This window comes from Aquarana catesbeiana, linkage group LG11, assembly GCF_042186555.1.
Source record: "Aquarana catesbeiana isolate 2022-GZ linkage group LG11, ASM4218655v1, whole genome shotgun sequence".
Classification (NCBI taxonomy): domain Eukaryota; kingdom Metazoa; phylum Chordata; class Amphibia; order Anura; family Ranidae; genus Aquarana; species Aquarana catesbeiana.
This window is the reverse complement of record NC_133334.1, coordinates 274,587,011-274,602,923: the sequence shown is the minus strand read 5'-3', so window position 1 is coordinate 274,602,923 and position 15,913 is coordinate 274,587,011. Positions and strand designations below refer to the sequence as shown.

The following is a 15,913-nucleotide window of genomic DNA, read 5'->3' as shown; positions in this document are numbered from 1 at the left end:
GTATTAATAGAGAAAACAGCTAGCATCCCAGCAAATATCAAAAAAAAGCAATCCAATTATCACATGGAATTTTAAAAGTCAAATTCATACGGGTTTAGTCCACATTCATTCCAAAATATTTTTTAAAAAAGTTTTCCCATTCACAAGCCCCCTTGCGTTTCCAAAATGCATAGCCTAAAACAGTCCCCCCCCCCTCAATTACAGTTAATGTCTCAAATAATTAACATTCATTAGATATTAGTTTTCAGAATTCAAAAAAAAAAATCATTGGCCTGTTGCCTCAGGTTTAGCTAATAAACAAGTACCTGTCACCACAGATCTTTTAATTGGCTGCAGTTGTGGAGAGACTTAGACTTATTAGTTAAAAACACGTGACTAGTATTTTTTGTGTTCCTGGATTTAAGGTAACCCTTTTCTTTATCAATGTATACAGGAACCACTGTCCCTTACGACCAAGGTATTCCTCCATTGGGAGTTGCCATCTTGCCCCTTACAACATTGCAGGTTTGTGTTGGAGATCGCGCTTGATTGACTGGATCAGTCACTGGTGGTTGGTGGGTGGGTGGGTGATTGTGTGGGCAAAAGGGGAACTAATCCCTTCCAGTGGGTTGTGCCTAACAGTGGATAATGGTGGTGGACCCTCTTAGGGGCTTGGGCCGCTACCTTTCCGATATGGCCTTGTGGCCATTTCAGCGAGAAGACTTGGGAAGAAAAGAAGGAGCGCCCTTCTATATATGCACATATTTTATATTTTTAATGTAATTTTTGTGCTTACTCGTTTCGTCCTGAAGGAGCAGACCATTCCCAAGAAATGCATTGGCTTGACGTAAATGTTCCACCTATAATAAAATGTCTCTTGAACCATTCATCAAAAGTTGGAATTTTATGGACACCAGGCGCTCCTTCTTTCCTACCCAAGTCTTAAACAGTGCAGAGAAGGGGAAGCTAGGTTGTCAATCACAGCCTGTGTTTTAAAAGACCTCTGTCCTTCCTACGACAACACAACCTCCCAGTATGACGGGAAGTTTTAGGCATTTTTTGCAATACAAATATGGATAAAATCCAAAAATGTTGTATTTTAGCAGAATCCTTGAAACATAATTAAAATTACAGACTGACTCTGTATCATATCACATATCAAAAAATGTTCAGGCCATTCTGCCCCACATAATCTCAGGATATTAACATATCCACGATTGTTGGTGGTTAGTGTGGGTTTTAGCCAGACACGATTCCTCAGGGGCAGGGCAAATTTTATATTTATGCCAATAAAAACAGTCCTCAACTCAGGAGAACCACAGTTGGCCACAGGAAGAGCAGTGTGATCAACAAGGTCCATACTATTGTTGAAAGATTACTTGAACATCCAAATATGCCACAAACGCTTATGTCCATTAAGCCACAAAGGCAATAGGATAGTTAAGTTCTCACAATGCTGGAAAAATTCATGGGCACTGAAAACATATATCCAAATGTGTAGATCAAGCTGGTCCATCTAAAGTTAGGTGGTTCCAAATCGATCCTCTACCAATCCCATATTATTGAGAGGTTGTGTTGTCAGTTATATATGAGGATGTTGGCACGAACATTTGGGCATATTGGTCACTCTCTGTTTGGTTCTTCCTCGGATAGTCATGAGCCACTTGCTCAATGCATACGTGAGCAGCCAGGGCAAGAAGAGATGCCAATGAGGGCTTAATTGTTGACTTTTCAAGCTTTTGGGAATGGCAATGTTAACTTTAATGATGTTGTAATTGGGTTCAGAAGTCTGCCAGTCTGAATCTACCAATTAATTTCATGAGCATCTCCACCAATGTAAACAAGTCATCAAGTACAGAAACTCAGAAAATTGAACAGGTGTTCGTATCATCTTCAGATGGCCAATTTCGGATATGCACCGAACAGTACTCCTCGCACTTTAGGTTTTTTTCTTTACAGAATAGTTATTGAATTCTATGCCTGTAGTTCTCTGTAAAGTTTATATGGTTTTACCATAAACGCGAACCAAGGTCTGGTGTTTTTGTTTCAGAAACCATCGTTGACCACTTGCCTCCATGAGGATTCTATCCCATAAAAGGATATTTAAACTCAGAACATCAGCTTCCACAAACCAAGTATCTGGAAGCGTACTGGGAGACAAAAAATTAACTGGCCCTATCAAAATCCCAGTTCAAGTCAAGTGCTCTCACAGATGTCTACCAAAGGAATATAATAAACATGTCAAATGCCAAACTGGTAAAGTGATATCTAAAATAGAAATCACACATGGTCGTAGGAAATGCCTTATTCCTGCACCTGGATTTCATTGTTAGGATGGACAATATCTGTAATTTAGAGAATTATTGAAACATGCAAATTCTGTAAGTTGTTGGCGCTATCACCTTGCAGAGTCAAATTCAGAAGTTTGAACCCCAACCAACTACATATGCACGTTTCTGGTGCATCTGGGGACAACTCTCAATTTTGACAAGAAGATCCCCATTTTTGGCTTCCAGAGGGCAATGGGTTTAGCTAGATTGTATATGGAGTTAAATATGGTCAAGTTCAGTACTGGCGGGAGGTTTTGACTTGTAACACCTCGGTTACTACCATTCCCAATCCCATTGCCCCCCTCAGTTAAGTTATGTCTTTTGAGTCTGGTAGATTTTCTAGCCTGTACAAATGTGATTCAAACCCTTCTCACACTGCTATTGTTATATTCCAGAAAACAAATTGTCCTGCATAGGAACAAAACATCAGCACTGACGTTAGTGGCCTGGAAGTCACTGATGAATAAATCTGTCCCCTTGTATAAGGCCACCTAGTCCAATAGAGGTGCATTCCGTAAGTTTGCTAAAGTGTGGGATGGATGGCTCTCCTCCACTTCTACCACCTCAGACTGAGTAAGAGCATTTTTAGTGATTTCTGAAAAAAGCATTGTATAGTTTCTCTTACTAGCTCTCGTGTTCCTAAACGTTTGGAAGCTGGGTTGCGAATAGGATCTGCAGACCCTTAGTAGATGCATGGTGTTCCATGTATAAAATATTTTTACAAATGGTGCTTTTCCTACATTCTTAACCACTTTTTATTTTCGTATAGGTTGGGGTATGCAATGATGTCTTATCCTTGAGGTACAGTTCTGAGTGAGGACTCCATTTTACTGGTCACGGGTTTCTTTCTTATTTCTCTGTATATTAAAGTATTGTTTATTTTTCAATGAAAAAAAGGAAGGTTGTCCTCTTTAACTTTTGACATATTTGTACAGTACTAATTACTTTGCGTGTAATGTTGGAAATTTTCAATAAAGAGATTTTAACAAAAAGATATATATATATATTTTCAAGTCACACAAGGTTTGGTAAAATTTAAAGTGAGGCTTACAAAGAAAACTATGGCAAGAATTCCATAAGTACTCACTCTGAGTTTTTATTGTAAATGTTATAGGAAAGTGGCTTTCGTTGTGGCTTCAAAACTTTAACTGCTTGCTCTGCGATACTTTGAGGGCCTTCACACAGATCTGTGGGCTCCCTCTACAAAAGCAATTTATGGCTAATCAGTTCAGTCAGCATCCTTGTTGAGTGACTGCGAAGAGATAATCTACGACAGGGAAAGCATCCTTGCCGAGTGACTAAGGAGAGAACATCTACGACAGGGAAAGCATCCTTGCCGAGTGACTGCGGTGAGTAACTCTACTTCAGGGAAAGCCACCCACTGACCGAGAGAAAGTCTGCACAGCACAAACACTAAACTGCACTGCTAAGCATGAGGCATAGCATATATATATATGTAATTTGAAAATATTTTTGTCTCCCTGAACATTAAAAAGAATTTAACCGTTTGCATACATCAGAATTATTGGTCAAAATTTTTTTTGACATTTGGGGGTCCTTTATTCTCACCCCACGGCTTGCTACACAGTCTATAATGAAGTGTTTCCAATATACCCAGTGGTATCAAACTAGATTGCCAATTATAAACCCTCCAATTGATTCTGCCTCCTCCACTTATATTGACATATCTATTCAAATCTGGTAATTAAGGCCTCCCCCTTTCCATCGCCACCTAATAACCGACCACTGTCCTTATTGGGACATTGCGGAACACAAGACAAGCATAAAAATATCCGCTGGAGGGAGCAGGCAGGCAATACTGTTGTCTAGTTTTTGCCCATGGCTTGCCTTTTTTTTTTTTGGCCATAGATTCTACAGTTCAGGACCTCTTTAATGTTTTAGTGACCTCCAGGTCCTTATGTAATTTTTTTTAACCCATTTATGCTGTATGTATGGAAAAACTTATTGCAGTTCGTTATTTATCATTATCCCTCTAGCTCTTGCTCCCCAATGTTTGCTTGGTGAATTTACCACAATAAGTACCGTACTTTTCTTCATTCCCAAAAACAACTACGTAGCTGGAGAAGATCGGCTATGAGAAAAGCTGAATTGAATGTACTGTCTTCTGAATGCTGCTCGGACAACTGTTTGTACCGACAGCCACACAATTCAAGGGTGAATGGCATCCCTTTAATGGCCTGCTGGGTGGGGCCTCGCAGATCCAAAACCATAGGGAAAGGACTGCTCATTAGACTTCAGATTCTTATTATGAGGGTGGCTGTGTTGCACTCTGATAGCTCATCCGTAGTTTCATTACCTAAACCTTTTATAACAATCTATATGTGAGTGGGCATAACTCTAACATCCAAGGATTTGGCATAACAAAAAAAAAAAAAACCTTACCCCTGAGGAAGCCCTTTTGGGTGAAACACGTTGGAAATTGTGACACAATATTTTTTTAAACACTTTATGGACCAAGTTGAGTCAACTATATTTGGTGCCCTATACTTAGTGTTGTAAACTAGTAGTGGAGTTCCAAATATTATCGTGTATTGAGGGGCCGATGTTCTGCATGGAACTATGCTCATGTATATTTTGCTCTTAATCCAGGGGGTGACATCCCCTATGTGGTTTTAAATTTCTATGGAATAAGAATAAAAAATTGTTTTTGTTAAGTTTTCTGCAATGTTTTTCGGAGAGACCACCCACTTTATAAATCCACCCTTTTCTTGACGATGACGGGGTTCCGAAAATTAAAATACTGGCTCTCCTAAAAATAGGCAATTAAGGAGGGTTTTAATCACCATGTATAAATACATAAGTGGTCCATACAGTGAACTTGGTGCATAGTTATTCGCTTTAAAGTGTTACTAAAGCCAGGACCCTGCATTAAATATACCTGGTCTCCCACAGTACGCAGAACATGGAAATGTAATCATTTTAGTAAATATAAACTGCTAAATACCTTTTCTCATCAGCAGTATAGAGCAGTCTTGTGACTTCTATCAGTTCCTGGTTAAAGCTTGATGGAGAAGTTTTTATACTGAACTGGCTGTCTTCATCAGGATGCAGGACCCCTAACCCTCTGTCTGGACAATGCTGATAGGCCCTGTGCTGATCACATGCACCCTCCCAAGAAAATAAATCTCTCTAGCAATACACACCAAACTGAGCATGTGCAGAGTGTCCCCAAGGCTCTGTTCTATAAGGAGATGGATTGGGGACAGTAGGAAAAAGGCGAGGATCAGAGAAGACCGGATCAAACAGCCTTTTTACACAATGCAGAGGATTAACCCCTTAGGTTCCACAGCGAGCACAACAAGCATGCTTTACTGCGTATACAGACTGGTTTTACTGTTGTGGTTTTAGTAACACTTTAACGTGTAAGTTCACCTTTACAGAAAAATCTGAAAGGTGAACTTACACAGGACCCCCCACACTCTCACTGACCTGGATGCGGCGATCTCCCGTTATGAGCTCTGGTATAGCCACCTCACCGGTTCAGGGCTTTGAAATCCCCTCGGCTTTCTATCCTCTTCTTCCCCACTTACAGGACGGGCTACGCGTTTTGAATGGTCAGCGCCGACCAATTAGAATTCTCCTAAACGTACCTCCAAAAATGGGTTACGTATTGGAGATTAAGCCGAGGGGATTTCTAAGCCCCGGACCAGCTATACCAGGGCTCATAAAAGGGAGATTGCCACGCTCCAGGCCAGCGGGACTGTGGGGGGGGGGGGGGGGGGCTGTGTAAGGCTGGCCATTCATGGGTCGAATTTCGAAAGAATTTTTTCTTTTGAAAAATCAGAAAATTTGTGCGTTTTGTGATCCGATGGTGCCACCATTGGTTTCGAAATTCGGCCAACCAAGCCCTTCAATTTCACCTCATGTTGCTACAGAAAAGAATTTTCCTGGCTGGGAATCTTCTTCTTTCCGGGAATTTTCTTTTCTTGCACAGGCGCATTTCTTTTTCGATTACATTTCTCGCACGATTCTCCCATCTTTGATTAGAAAATAGTTTGTATTTCAAAAGATTTCCAACATGTCCGATTACTCAAATTTGATTGCCGCACGAAAAATCGGCTGTTGCTGCAGCCCCACTACTAATGGTGCGAAATATGAATGAAAATTCTTAGATAAGATTTTCGAAAGAAAATTCTTTCGAAATGCGACCCAATGTATGGCCTGCTTAAGTTCACCTTTATGTAACTAAAAAGGCAGGCTTAATCCACCCGCTGGCTTGTATACAATTTTTGATGAATTTTTAGGTATTTTACCACGGCACCTCTGAAGAAACCTCAAGGCACCCCCTGAAGAAATCTCAGCCTGGTCAAAAAAAAGTCTGCTTTAAGTGAAGCTTAGAAGCAATGGGTAGTGTTAAAAGTTCACCAACTGGTTTTACGTCTGGCTTGGTGTTGCTCTTTGAACTCCTAAGAATAGAATGTTCCTCAGCACATAAAAAGGAAGCCCCAATATTAAAATAATATACATATATATATCCTCAATCTATTTAAAGAAACGCAGATAGGTATACCAAAATAGTTTTTAAAGGCCAGCAAAAAAAAAAGTTTACATCTGCGTAGCGTTGCTGCCAAGGTCAACACTTCCTTTGGTTTAGGCTCAGAGTCTACTGTGCAAAATGCACCATGTTTACTTTTAACAAATAATTTTATTTTTATTTTTTTAATACCTTTTATTTCTCCCCAGTGAGCTTAAATAAAAAACTATACCAAACACTAAACTGTCAGCCCTGATTTAGTAGGTTAATCAACCCATGCAAGCGATGCGATAACCGCAGCTGATAAAATTAATCTGCAATTACCAGCACAGACTGCAGCCAATGTAAACAAGACACGTTATTTTTAAAACTTGTGCCGACCTGGGTTTTGATTAGCGGGAACCATAAGAGGCAACAGACAATATATTCCATGTAATGAATTAGGCTATTCGTATTAGATATAAAAAAAAAAAAAAAAAAAAGAAAAACAGGGAGGAGGAGGAGGAGGAGGACTGGGTCATCTGTGGCTGTATTGCGCGATGGCAGCGCTTCAGAAATTTGGGGGAGGAATCCGTAGTTAAAACATTGTTTTGAGGATCAGGGGGAAAAAAAACAAAAAACAAACATTTAAAAAAAAAAAAAAAAAAAAAAAAAAAAAAGTTTGCTAGAGCGTTTAGCCTGGAATAACACAATAAAACCACAGATTTGGAGAAGTATTACTGCCACAGGATAGCAAAATGAGCAGTGCTGTGAAGTATGACATTTTATATGGAAGAATTGGAGAATGATGGAACCTGACCAAGGAACGGGAACGATGTAACGTGTTCTACGTGACCAGATTTAAAGGGGCTGTCAATGTGACCTAGATTTTCATCCGAAGACTCTAGATATTTATAAATAAAAGGAGTATTCTCCTAAAATATTCCAATGATATATTAACACTTACCATAAAATGAGCCTCATGCTCTTTGCTGGCATTTGTTCTGCCAGTTATGAGTGATTAAACGTGGTGTATTGTGGTAGATGGGCTTTTAGTGTCCTGGATCTGTTGCTTTTTGGGAGCTTTGACAGCTGCTAGGAGGTGGGCAAGACATTTTTATTTTTTTATGCTATAGCTTTATCTGTCTAGTGCTCTCCATACCGTGGTCTGTGGGCTGAATGTGGCCCTTTGCTTGCCTTTATCTGGCCCTCGGGGCACCCTTCCTCCCATTGATATGAGGCACTATTTCTCCCACTGACCCAAACAGTGAGGGAACTATTCCTCGCACTGGCATCAATGATAGGACGTTTCTGCTACCACTGACACCAACAATGGGGCACTAATCCTCCCATTAACAACAACGATGGCTCACTTTTCCTCCCACGAATGCCCATGATGGGGCACTATTCCTTCCATAGATACCAGTGATGGGGCACTATTCATCCCACGGATAACAACGATGAGGCACTATTCCTCCCACTAAGACCAATAATGGGACACTATTTCTCCCACAGATACCAATGATAGGACACTATTCCTCCCACTAAGACCAATGATGGGACACTATTCCTCCCACTGATACCAATGAAGGGGCACTATTCCTCCCACGGATACCAATGATGGGGCACCAATCCTCCCACTGATACCAATGATGGGGCACTATTCCTCCCACTGATACCAATGATGGGGCACTATTCCTCCCACTAAGACCAATAATGGGACACTATTCATTCCACTAAGACTAATGATGGGACACTAATCCTCCCACAGATACCAATGATGGGGCACTATTCCTCCCACGGATACCAATGATGGGGCACCAATTCTCCCACGGATACCAATGATGGGGCACCAATCCTCCCACTGATACCAATGATGGGGCACTATTCCTCCCACTGATACCAATGATGGGGCACTATTCCTCCCACTGATACCAATGATGGGGCACTATTCCTCCCACTGACACCAATGATGGGGCACTATTCCTCCCCCCACCAAGACCAATGAAGGGGCACTATCCCCCCCTACCAAGTCCAATGATGGGGCACTATTCCTCCCATTGATACCTATGATGGAGTACTATTCCCCCCACTAAGACCAATAATGGGGCACTATTCCTCCCACTAAGACCAATGATGGGTCACTAGTCCTCCCAATAATACCAATGATGGTGCACTATTCCTCCTTCCACCGACTACAGGCTATTTCTTTTTATTTATTTAAGCTGACCAACAAGCCTAAGACAATGTTTACTCCCACTGATGTTGGGGCATTTCCTAGCCCCCTCCCCCCTCCGCCTCCCCTGACCATTCCTGCTCCCCTAAAGTCTGAAAGACAGTAAACCGGCCTTTTGTTTAGAAGGTTCTGGAGACCCCTGCTTTTGAACATGAATGAAAGAGGTCATCTGAAGCAGACTTGAACAACAAGCAGTTACAGATCCAAATCTGCGAATACTAATACAAAAGGTCTGTGAGGTATAAATTACAGCGCCATTCAGTTAACACGTATTAAAATATGGCAGTACTGCCACTTTGCGCAATAAAAAGAACAAACATAAATCTCTCTAACAACCAGATTTCTTGTACTAACAAGCTCCAGAGATAACAAAATAGATTGGCAGATATTGGCAACACTGATCGTTCTACATTTAAATAATTCTGCTAAGGCCAAAAACGTGTTCTCCGTTTCCAAAAGGGGACTAAACTGCAGTGGTACATTGGGTATTTACAATGTATGGATACAACCATAAAATACGTGTACAGCACACAGATATACAAGCAGATTCCTTGCTGTCTGAAAATACTCCTACAGGTAAGCGTTACCATTTCATAAACATTAATGTACATTATATAAAAACCATTAAGACCATGGCTTTACTGGAAACCTATTTAGAACCTTAAAGCAGGACCTTAACCAGGACAGTTTGGTAATAATTGATGTTCTTTAACAAAAGAACGTACATTCCACACGAAAAATGACGCTACCAAAATTAGTGTGTGCTGTAAACTGCCTGCAGCATTGCTCCTGTTTCTTCTTGCTGGAGGCCGCCATTTTGTTGAAGCCCAGAGCACTCCCTTACTTATTGGAAACTCCTCCCCTCTCCTTGGTCTCAAAAACTATATGTCACTTTCTTCAATTAAAATATGTACATTTGCAGCCTCTCGGCTTAGCTAGAAGACTGACAGAAGCTTTACAGTAGCTCACAGGCTGCTCATGAGGGAGAAAAGAGAATATGAGGGAGACCAGATAAGTCACTATCCTTGTACATGTAACACTTTTTTGTCTTCCTGGCAGCAGAGTTTGTCCTGTCCCCTCTCTTGCTGTTACTTAGTCCCTCCCTAATCTGTGTCCTTCCTGTTTTCTTTCCCCCTTCAGCAACAGTAAATCTTAAAGCTGTCAGCTGACTGGCCTCTGGGGGCTCTGATTTTAGGCACAGTGCCAAGAATAGAAAGCAACTGAGCATGTGCAGAGCAAGGGAAGATAGGGCATTACTGGATTTTACACAGTATAGGCACTTCTTTTTAATGTTTTAAAAAAGGGACCAGCCTGAAGTGATCTATCAGGAGTTGATATTTGGACATGATTTCCACTTTAATCATTAAAACACCGGGGTTAAAACCAGATATTTAATAAAGAGCTGAAAACAAAAGCTAAAAGTTTTACAGCACCATGCAATGTTTTTAAGATTATGGAACTTTCCGAGCAAGAAAATTACAGCTCGCTGCATTCTGAATGAACACCAATGTTGTATAGTTTATATATTAAAAAAAAAAATGATAGGGATGGCATAACTAAAGTACCTCAATGACAGCACTAAACTGGACTGTCCTTTTCAAAATAGACAATTACAGAAATGCGTGGCATCTGAAAATGACACAAATGATTACAGCCACATAATTCAGAGAAACAGCTTAATGTATTATACAAAAGAACATTTTAGCTTTAAATACACTAAAACCATACTTTATGCCAAAGCAAAAGGGTTGCATAATAACAAAATGAAAAAACAAAAGGCAAAGTGTAATCAACCTTCACATTTCAAGACTGTCAGGGGCTTAAACTATGGCAGAAGAAATAATCTGCAATATTACAGGCGATACATAACAGACGAAACACGTAGGGCGGTGCTCAACAGATCCAGGAGAGAGGGCTTAGTTTTTGGGGTTTTTTGAGAGCTAAGTTTTGAGTGAGCCGTCGGCTTCTACACTTCACCATAATGCGGCTTGATTGCATACTGGATTGTGATGTTAGGGGAGGTGGTGGCTTGGTACTTTTTTATGCCCGTTACTCTGGATTACAAATGTGAGTGCACACCTTTTTGTATTCATAAAAGTATGTTTACTGTGGACACCATGCTATTTCTTTTTGAGGTGGGCTTGTTCTGAAGCTGTATTTACCACCAAGTTCATTGACCATCTACCGAGAGTGTTTACATGTTTATGGGATATCAACCTACAGCTGCCATCTGAAATCCTTGATTGTTAGTTTTAAGGCTCCATCGGCCCCTGCAATGAGGGCCCGCTTGTAATACGAGCACAAAGCCATGGGGGTCCTTTATGGCGGTCTTCACGTGCACTTTTAAAATGTATGTAACAGACCCAACTGGGACAGGGACATTTGGAGGGGACTGCGGGGTGGCCTCTTGCCTACTGACTATGGGCCCTGGCTTTTGAGATGGGTTCTATTCTTTGTGAAGGTGTGTGCCTGGGGACCTCTGGAGTACTGTTACTTTGGATTCAAGTCCATGTCTCCCTGAAACACACAGACTCTGAGAACTGGGGGACCTGGATACAGATTTGAGGCCTCTATGCCAAAACCAGCATTGACTGCTTTAACCCTCCTCCTAAACGCAGAGGAGATGTTAAAATAATCAGCACAAAACAACTAGAAGCTGAGGTCTCCTGCTATATTCTGTTTACTATGGTGTCTCTCATGGTATCGTTTCCCCATTGTGGGCCTCCTAGGTGTGAAATTACATTTTTAATTGAGTCACCTATTGTTTCTGTCTGTCTAAGCCTTTTAGAGATTTGGACAGCCCTAGGTCTTCTTACTTGGGATATGGTGCCGAACGGTCTGGGCGGGCACAGAGTCACCTAGGCTTGTTTAGTTGACTAGTTGTTAATTAGATCACTGTTTATATTGGCTGTTCCTTAGCAAATGTTAATTCTCTTACTGCTTAGTTTGCATAATGTGGTCAAGCTCTTACCTGATCTTGCAAGGTATATAATCTGGGTGAATTTACAATAAGGTCAGTTCCCGTTTGCACCTAAGCTAGTGTCGTCTAGTCCTTGGGTGTAATATTCAGCTATAACACCTGGTTTCAGGTTAGAGGAAGCTATATCTTGACGGAGGCACTCAAGCTGGGTGCCCCATGGTCCGTCACAGTTGTAATTTTGCATTATTCTGGAGAATTTTTGCATATTGCAGTTTGTTTTAGGGATTTGTCTGCACAGATTATTTTGGATTTTAATAATTAAATGACTAAAATTGTGTTTACATATTATCCTATATTGATAGTAAAGTAATATAGCAAAATTATATATCTAATTAGCATATTGGGAGATTATATATATATATATATTTGTTTTTTTAATTTTTGTTTTTTTTTGTTTTATTTGTTTTAACCACATACACTTTTGCTTGCAGCTTGTCAGTACTCTTGATAATACAAATATAAAAATAGATAGAAGTTCGTGCTTATTACACGATTAAATAGCTGCTTGAAAATAGACCCCAGAGAGCCAACAGGTCGTCAAAGTTTGGAATGCCAATACATTTTTATACTTCTAAGTATCTGCAATGGGAAACTTAGCTCGAGTCAATCCTCACTTATTTTAGTTTCCCCAATAATTACTTTTTTAAGGGGAATACAACATAGACATTCACCAGAAATAAACTCCTAAATAAACACACATTGCATAAATCCAAAACAATAATTACTGCCCCGGCAGGGGCAGTAAACATTTAATAGCTAGATCTGTTACTCTAGATTTTTACTGTTTTTTTCATTTCCAAGACATCTCAAGTTTCCCAGCAAAAGAACGGATGAAGTTTAAAAATAGCTCATTTTGGCTACAGCCCTACGCGTTTCTAAAGACTTACACAACTAAAACTGAGAATAAAACTTACTGTGATATATTCAGGTTTATTTGAAATAAAAAAGGAATCTTTTTTTTCTCTAGGGCATTATAACATACTAACTTTGACAGCACTGCTCATTTGATCCAGTAGTAAAAATAAAAAAAAAAAAAGGAAACCAAAAAGCGGAAAGAATGAGAAAAACAAAAAACGAAGGTGCGCCTATAAAAGAAAAAGTGAAATGGTATGCGTACCAGCAGCGACTACAGCCGGAGGAGGCGATCCAGCCTCACCTCCACTTGTCTGACTCATTGGAGCGATGGAGGTCTCTTGGGAAGAGGGTAATTGCAGTTCCTTTGGGAGTAGGTCATAAACAGATTCTAAAAAAGGAAATAAACAAAATACAAGAAAATTAGAAGATGAACATATTTTATATGCAACATTCTTCAGTTAGTAATACGAACAAAACAAAAACTTATTGGCAAATTGGAGAATTATTCTATAACATGCACTCAGTGGCCACTTAAGGAACACCTGATCAATTGCTTGATAACACAAATTGCTAATCAGCCAATCGCATGGCAGCAACTCAATGCATTTAGGCATCTAGATGTGGTGGAGACAACTTGCTGAAGTTCAAACCGAGCATCAGAATGGGGAAGAAAGGGGATTTAAGCGACTTTGAACGTGGCATGGTTGTTGGTGCCAGATGGGCTGGTCTGAGTATTTCAAAAACTGCTCATCTACTGGGATTTTCATGCACAACCATCTCTCGGGTTTACAGAGAATGGTCAGAAAAGAGAAAATATCCAATGAGCGCTAGTTGTGTGGAGGAAAATGCCTTGTGGATGTCAGAGGTCAGAGGAGAATGGGCAGACTGGTTCCAGATGATAGAAAGACAACAGTAACTCAAATAACCACTCGTTACATCCAAGGTATGCAGATACCATCTCTGAACGCACAACACATCCAACCTTGAAACAGATGGGCTACAGCAGCAGAAGACCACACCGGGTGCCACTCTTGTCAGCTAAGAACACTAAACTGAGGCTACAACTCACACAGGATCACCAAAATTGAACAACAGAAGACTAAAAATGTTGCCAAGTCTGGATTTCATCTTAGACAGAGATGGTCGGGTCAGAACTTGGAGTAAACTACATGAAAGCATGGATCCATCCTGCCTTGTATCACCAGTTCAGGCTGGTGGTTGTGGTGTAATGGTGTGGGGGATATTTTCTTGGCACACTTTGGGCCCCTTAGTACCAATTGATCATGGTTTAAAGCCACGGCCTACCTAAGTATTGCTGCTGACCATGTCCATCCCTTTATGACTACAGTGTCCCCATCTTCTGATGGCTCCTTCCAGCAGGATAATGCACCATGTCACAAAGCTCCAATCATCTCACCACTGGACAATGAGGTCCCTGTACTCAAAATTGCCTCCCCAGTCATCAGATCTCATCCAATAGAGCACTTTTGGAATGTGGTGGAACAGGAGATTGGCATCACGGATGTGCAGTCAACAAATCTGCAGCAACTGTGTGATGCTTCACTATGTCACTATGGAGCAAAATCTCTGAGGAATGTTTCCAATACACGGTTGTATCCATGCCACGAAGAATGAAGGAAAAAGGGGGTCCAACCCGGTACGAGCAAGGTGTACCTAATAAAGTGGCCGGTCAGTGTATGGACCGTATATGTATGTATGTATAAAAATATCAAGACAATTTCCATTTTAAACAAATAGTTTTGTTTGGATTAAAGAGTAAATGGGGTGTAAGCCCCGTGTCCTGATTACATTTGCACCCCTTATTATTAAAATACACCGGAAAGTCCCCCCTCCTCAACTGGCTGGAAGCCAAGAGGTTGGTTGGACTGACCTTCCTGAGGATTCCCCCAGAGCACAGCCAGGTGGAAGGAGAGGGCGGCTCATTACACTGGATCTATATAGGATAAGATATACTATATGACCATTTCAAAGCTGTAGGTGATATATAGAGTAAAATGAACATCAGAGGGCGCTTCTATGTGTAGCAAGTTAGTGTTTATTATAAAAGAACAGTAAATAATAAATAAAATTAAAAAAATGCACTCACATTTAGAAAGAAGGCATATCTTAAAACCAAGGGAAGTCATCTCAAGGACCCAGGGACACCCAATCCAGGGAGGTGTAGAGAGAAGCTACCTGCTTACACCACCACCAGAACCAGTTGGACAGAATGGGAATATTCCAGGATATTTGCTGCCAGCTGTAATGCCTCTTTCTCAAGTCTTGAGAATTAAATGTTACCGCCTTGAAGCGCATAGCCACGCCCCCTCTTCAACACCCCTGGCATCTGAAGTCATCCGGGAATATTCCCACGCCGTCCAACTAGCTCTCTGTCCAAAATTGTTTCATCTCTATCACCTGAGGCCAGTCACTTCACTGGGTATATGTGAGGGCTTACAGACACTTTAATTACTGCCCTGCTCAGAGCTGAACAGCCTTCAGTCCAAAAAACATCTGGCTAGGTCTTCTTCCCAATGGCCGCACACACACAGCGGCCTCATTATTTGCTATTGGAGAGCCATACTGAAGCCTAGTACACTTTTTTTTTTGTTCCACCCAGTGGGCTGAAAAAAAAAAAAAAAGCACAAAAAAAAAAAAAAAAAAAAAAAAATGAAGAGCTTGGGAGGAACCGCTGTACTAACTATCCAAAATTTGTACAGCGATCTCTCCTGCTGAGCTATTGTATTCTGACAGGGGGACACCCCCTCCCCCTGAAGACATCGGTCAGAGTACCCAATTTTTGTGTTCCATCTAAGACATCTCATTGACCTCAAATAATGTCTCATTAGACGAAACGCGTCAGTTCTAGTAACATCCAGACTATTGCAAATTACATGCCTCACGGATTGCTTGATTTTATTGCCAACCGCTGGAATTTCTGTTGGAATGTAAGTGTTCTGTAATTTTAAAATGAATTTCACATTTTTGTGGTTTTACACTATGTGGCGACATTTTGGATGTCTGAATCTTATGACATAATCGAGAGAGTGGAGACTTAG

General features: G+C 40.8%; 1 protein-coding gene across 4 annotated transcripts in view; it reads right to left on the bottom strand.

The window, feature by feature from the left end:
* NFAT5 (nuclear factor of activated T cells 5) overlaps positions 1-15,913 on the bottom strand; it is a 197,934-nt gene that overhangs the window by 74,936 nt on the left and 107,085 nt on the right. For 3 of the 4 annotated variants that reach the window (XM_073605850.1, XM_073605848.1, XM_073605849.1), the window contains exon 2: positions 13,117-13,242. In XM_073605850.1, coding sequence (XP_073461951.1) covers positions 13,117-13,242 — 126 coding nt within the window. Of the gene's footprint in view, positions 1-13,116; positions 13,243-15,913 lie in introns of those variants that run through there. The other variant, XM_073605851.1, reaches the window with a different exon arrangement.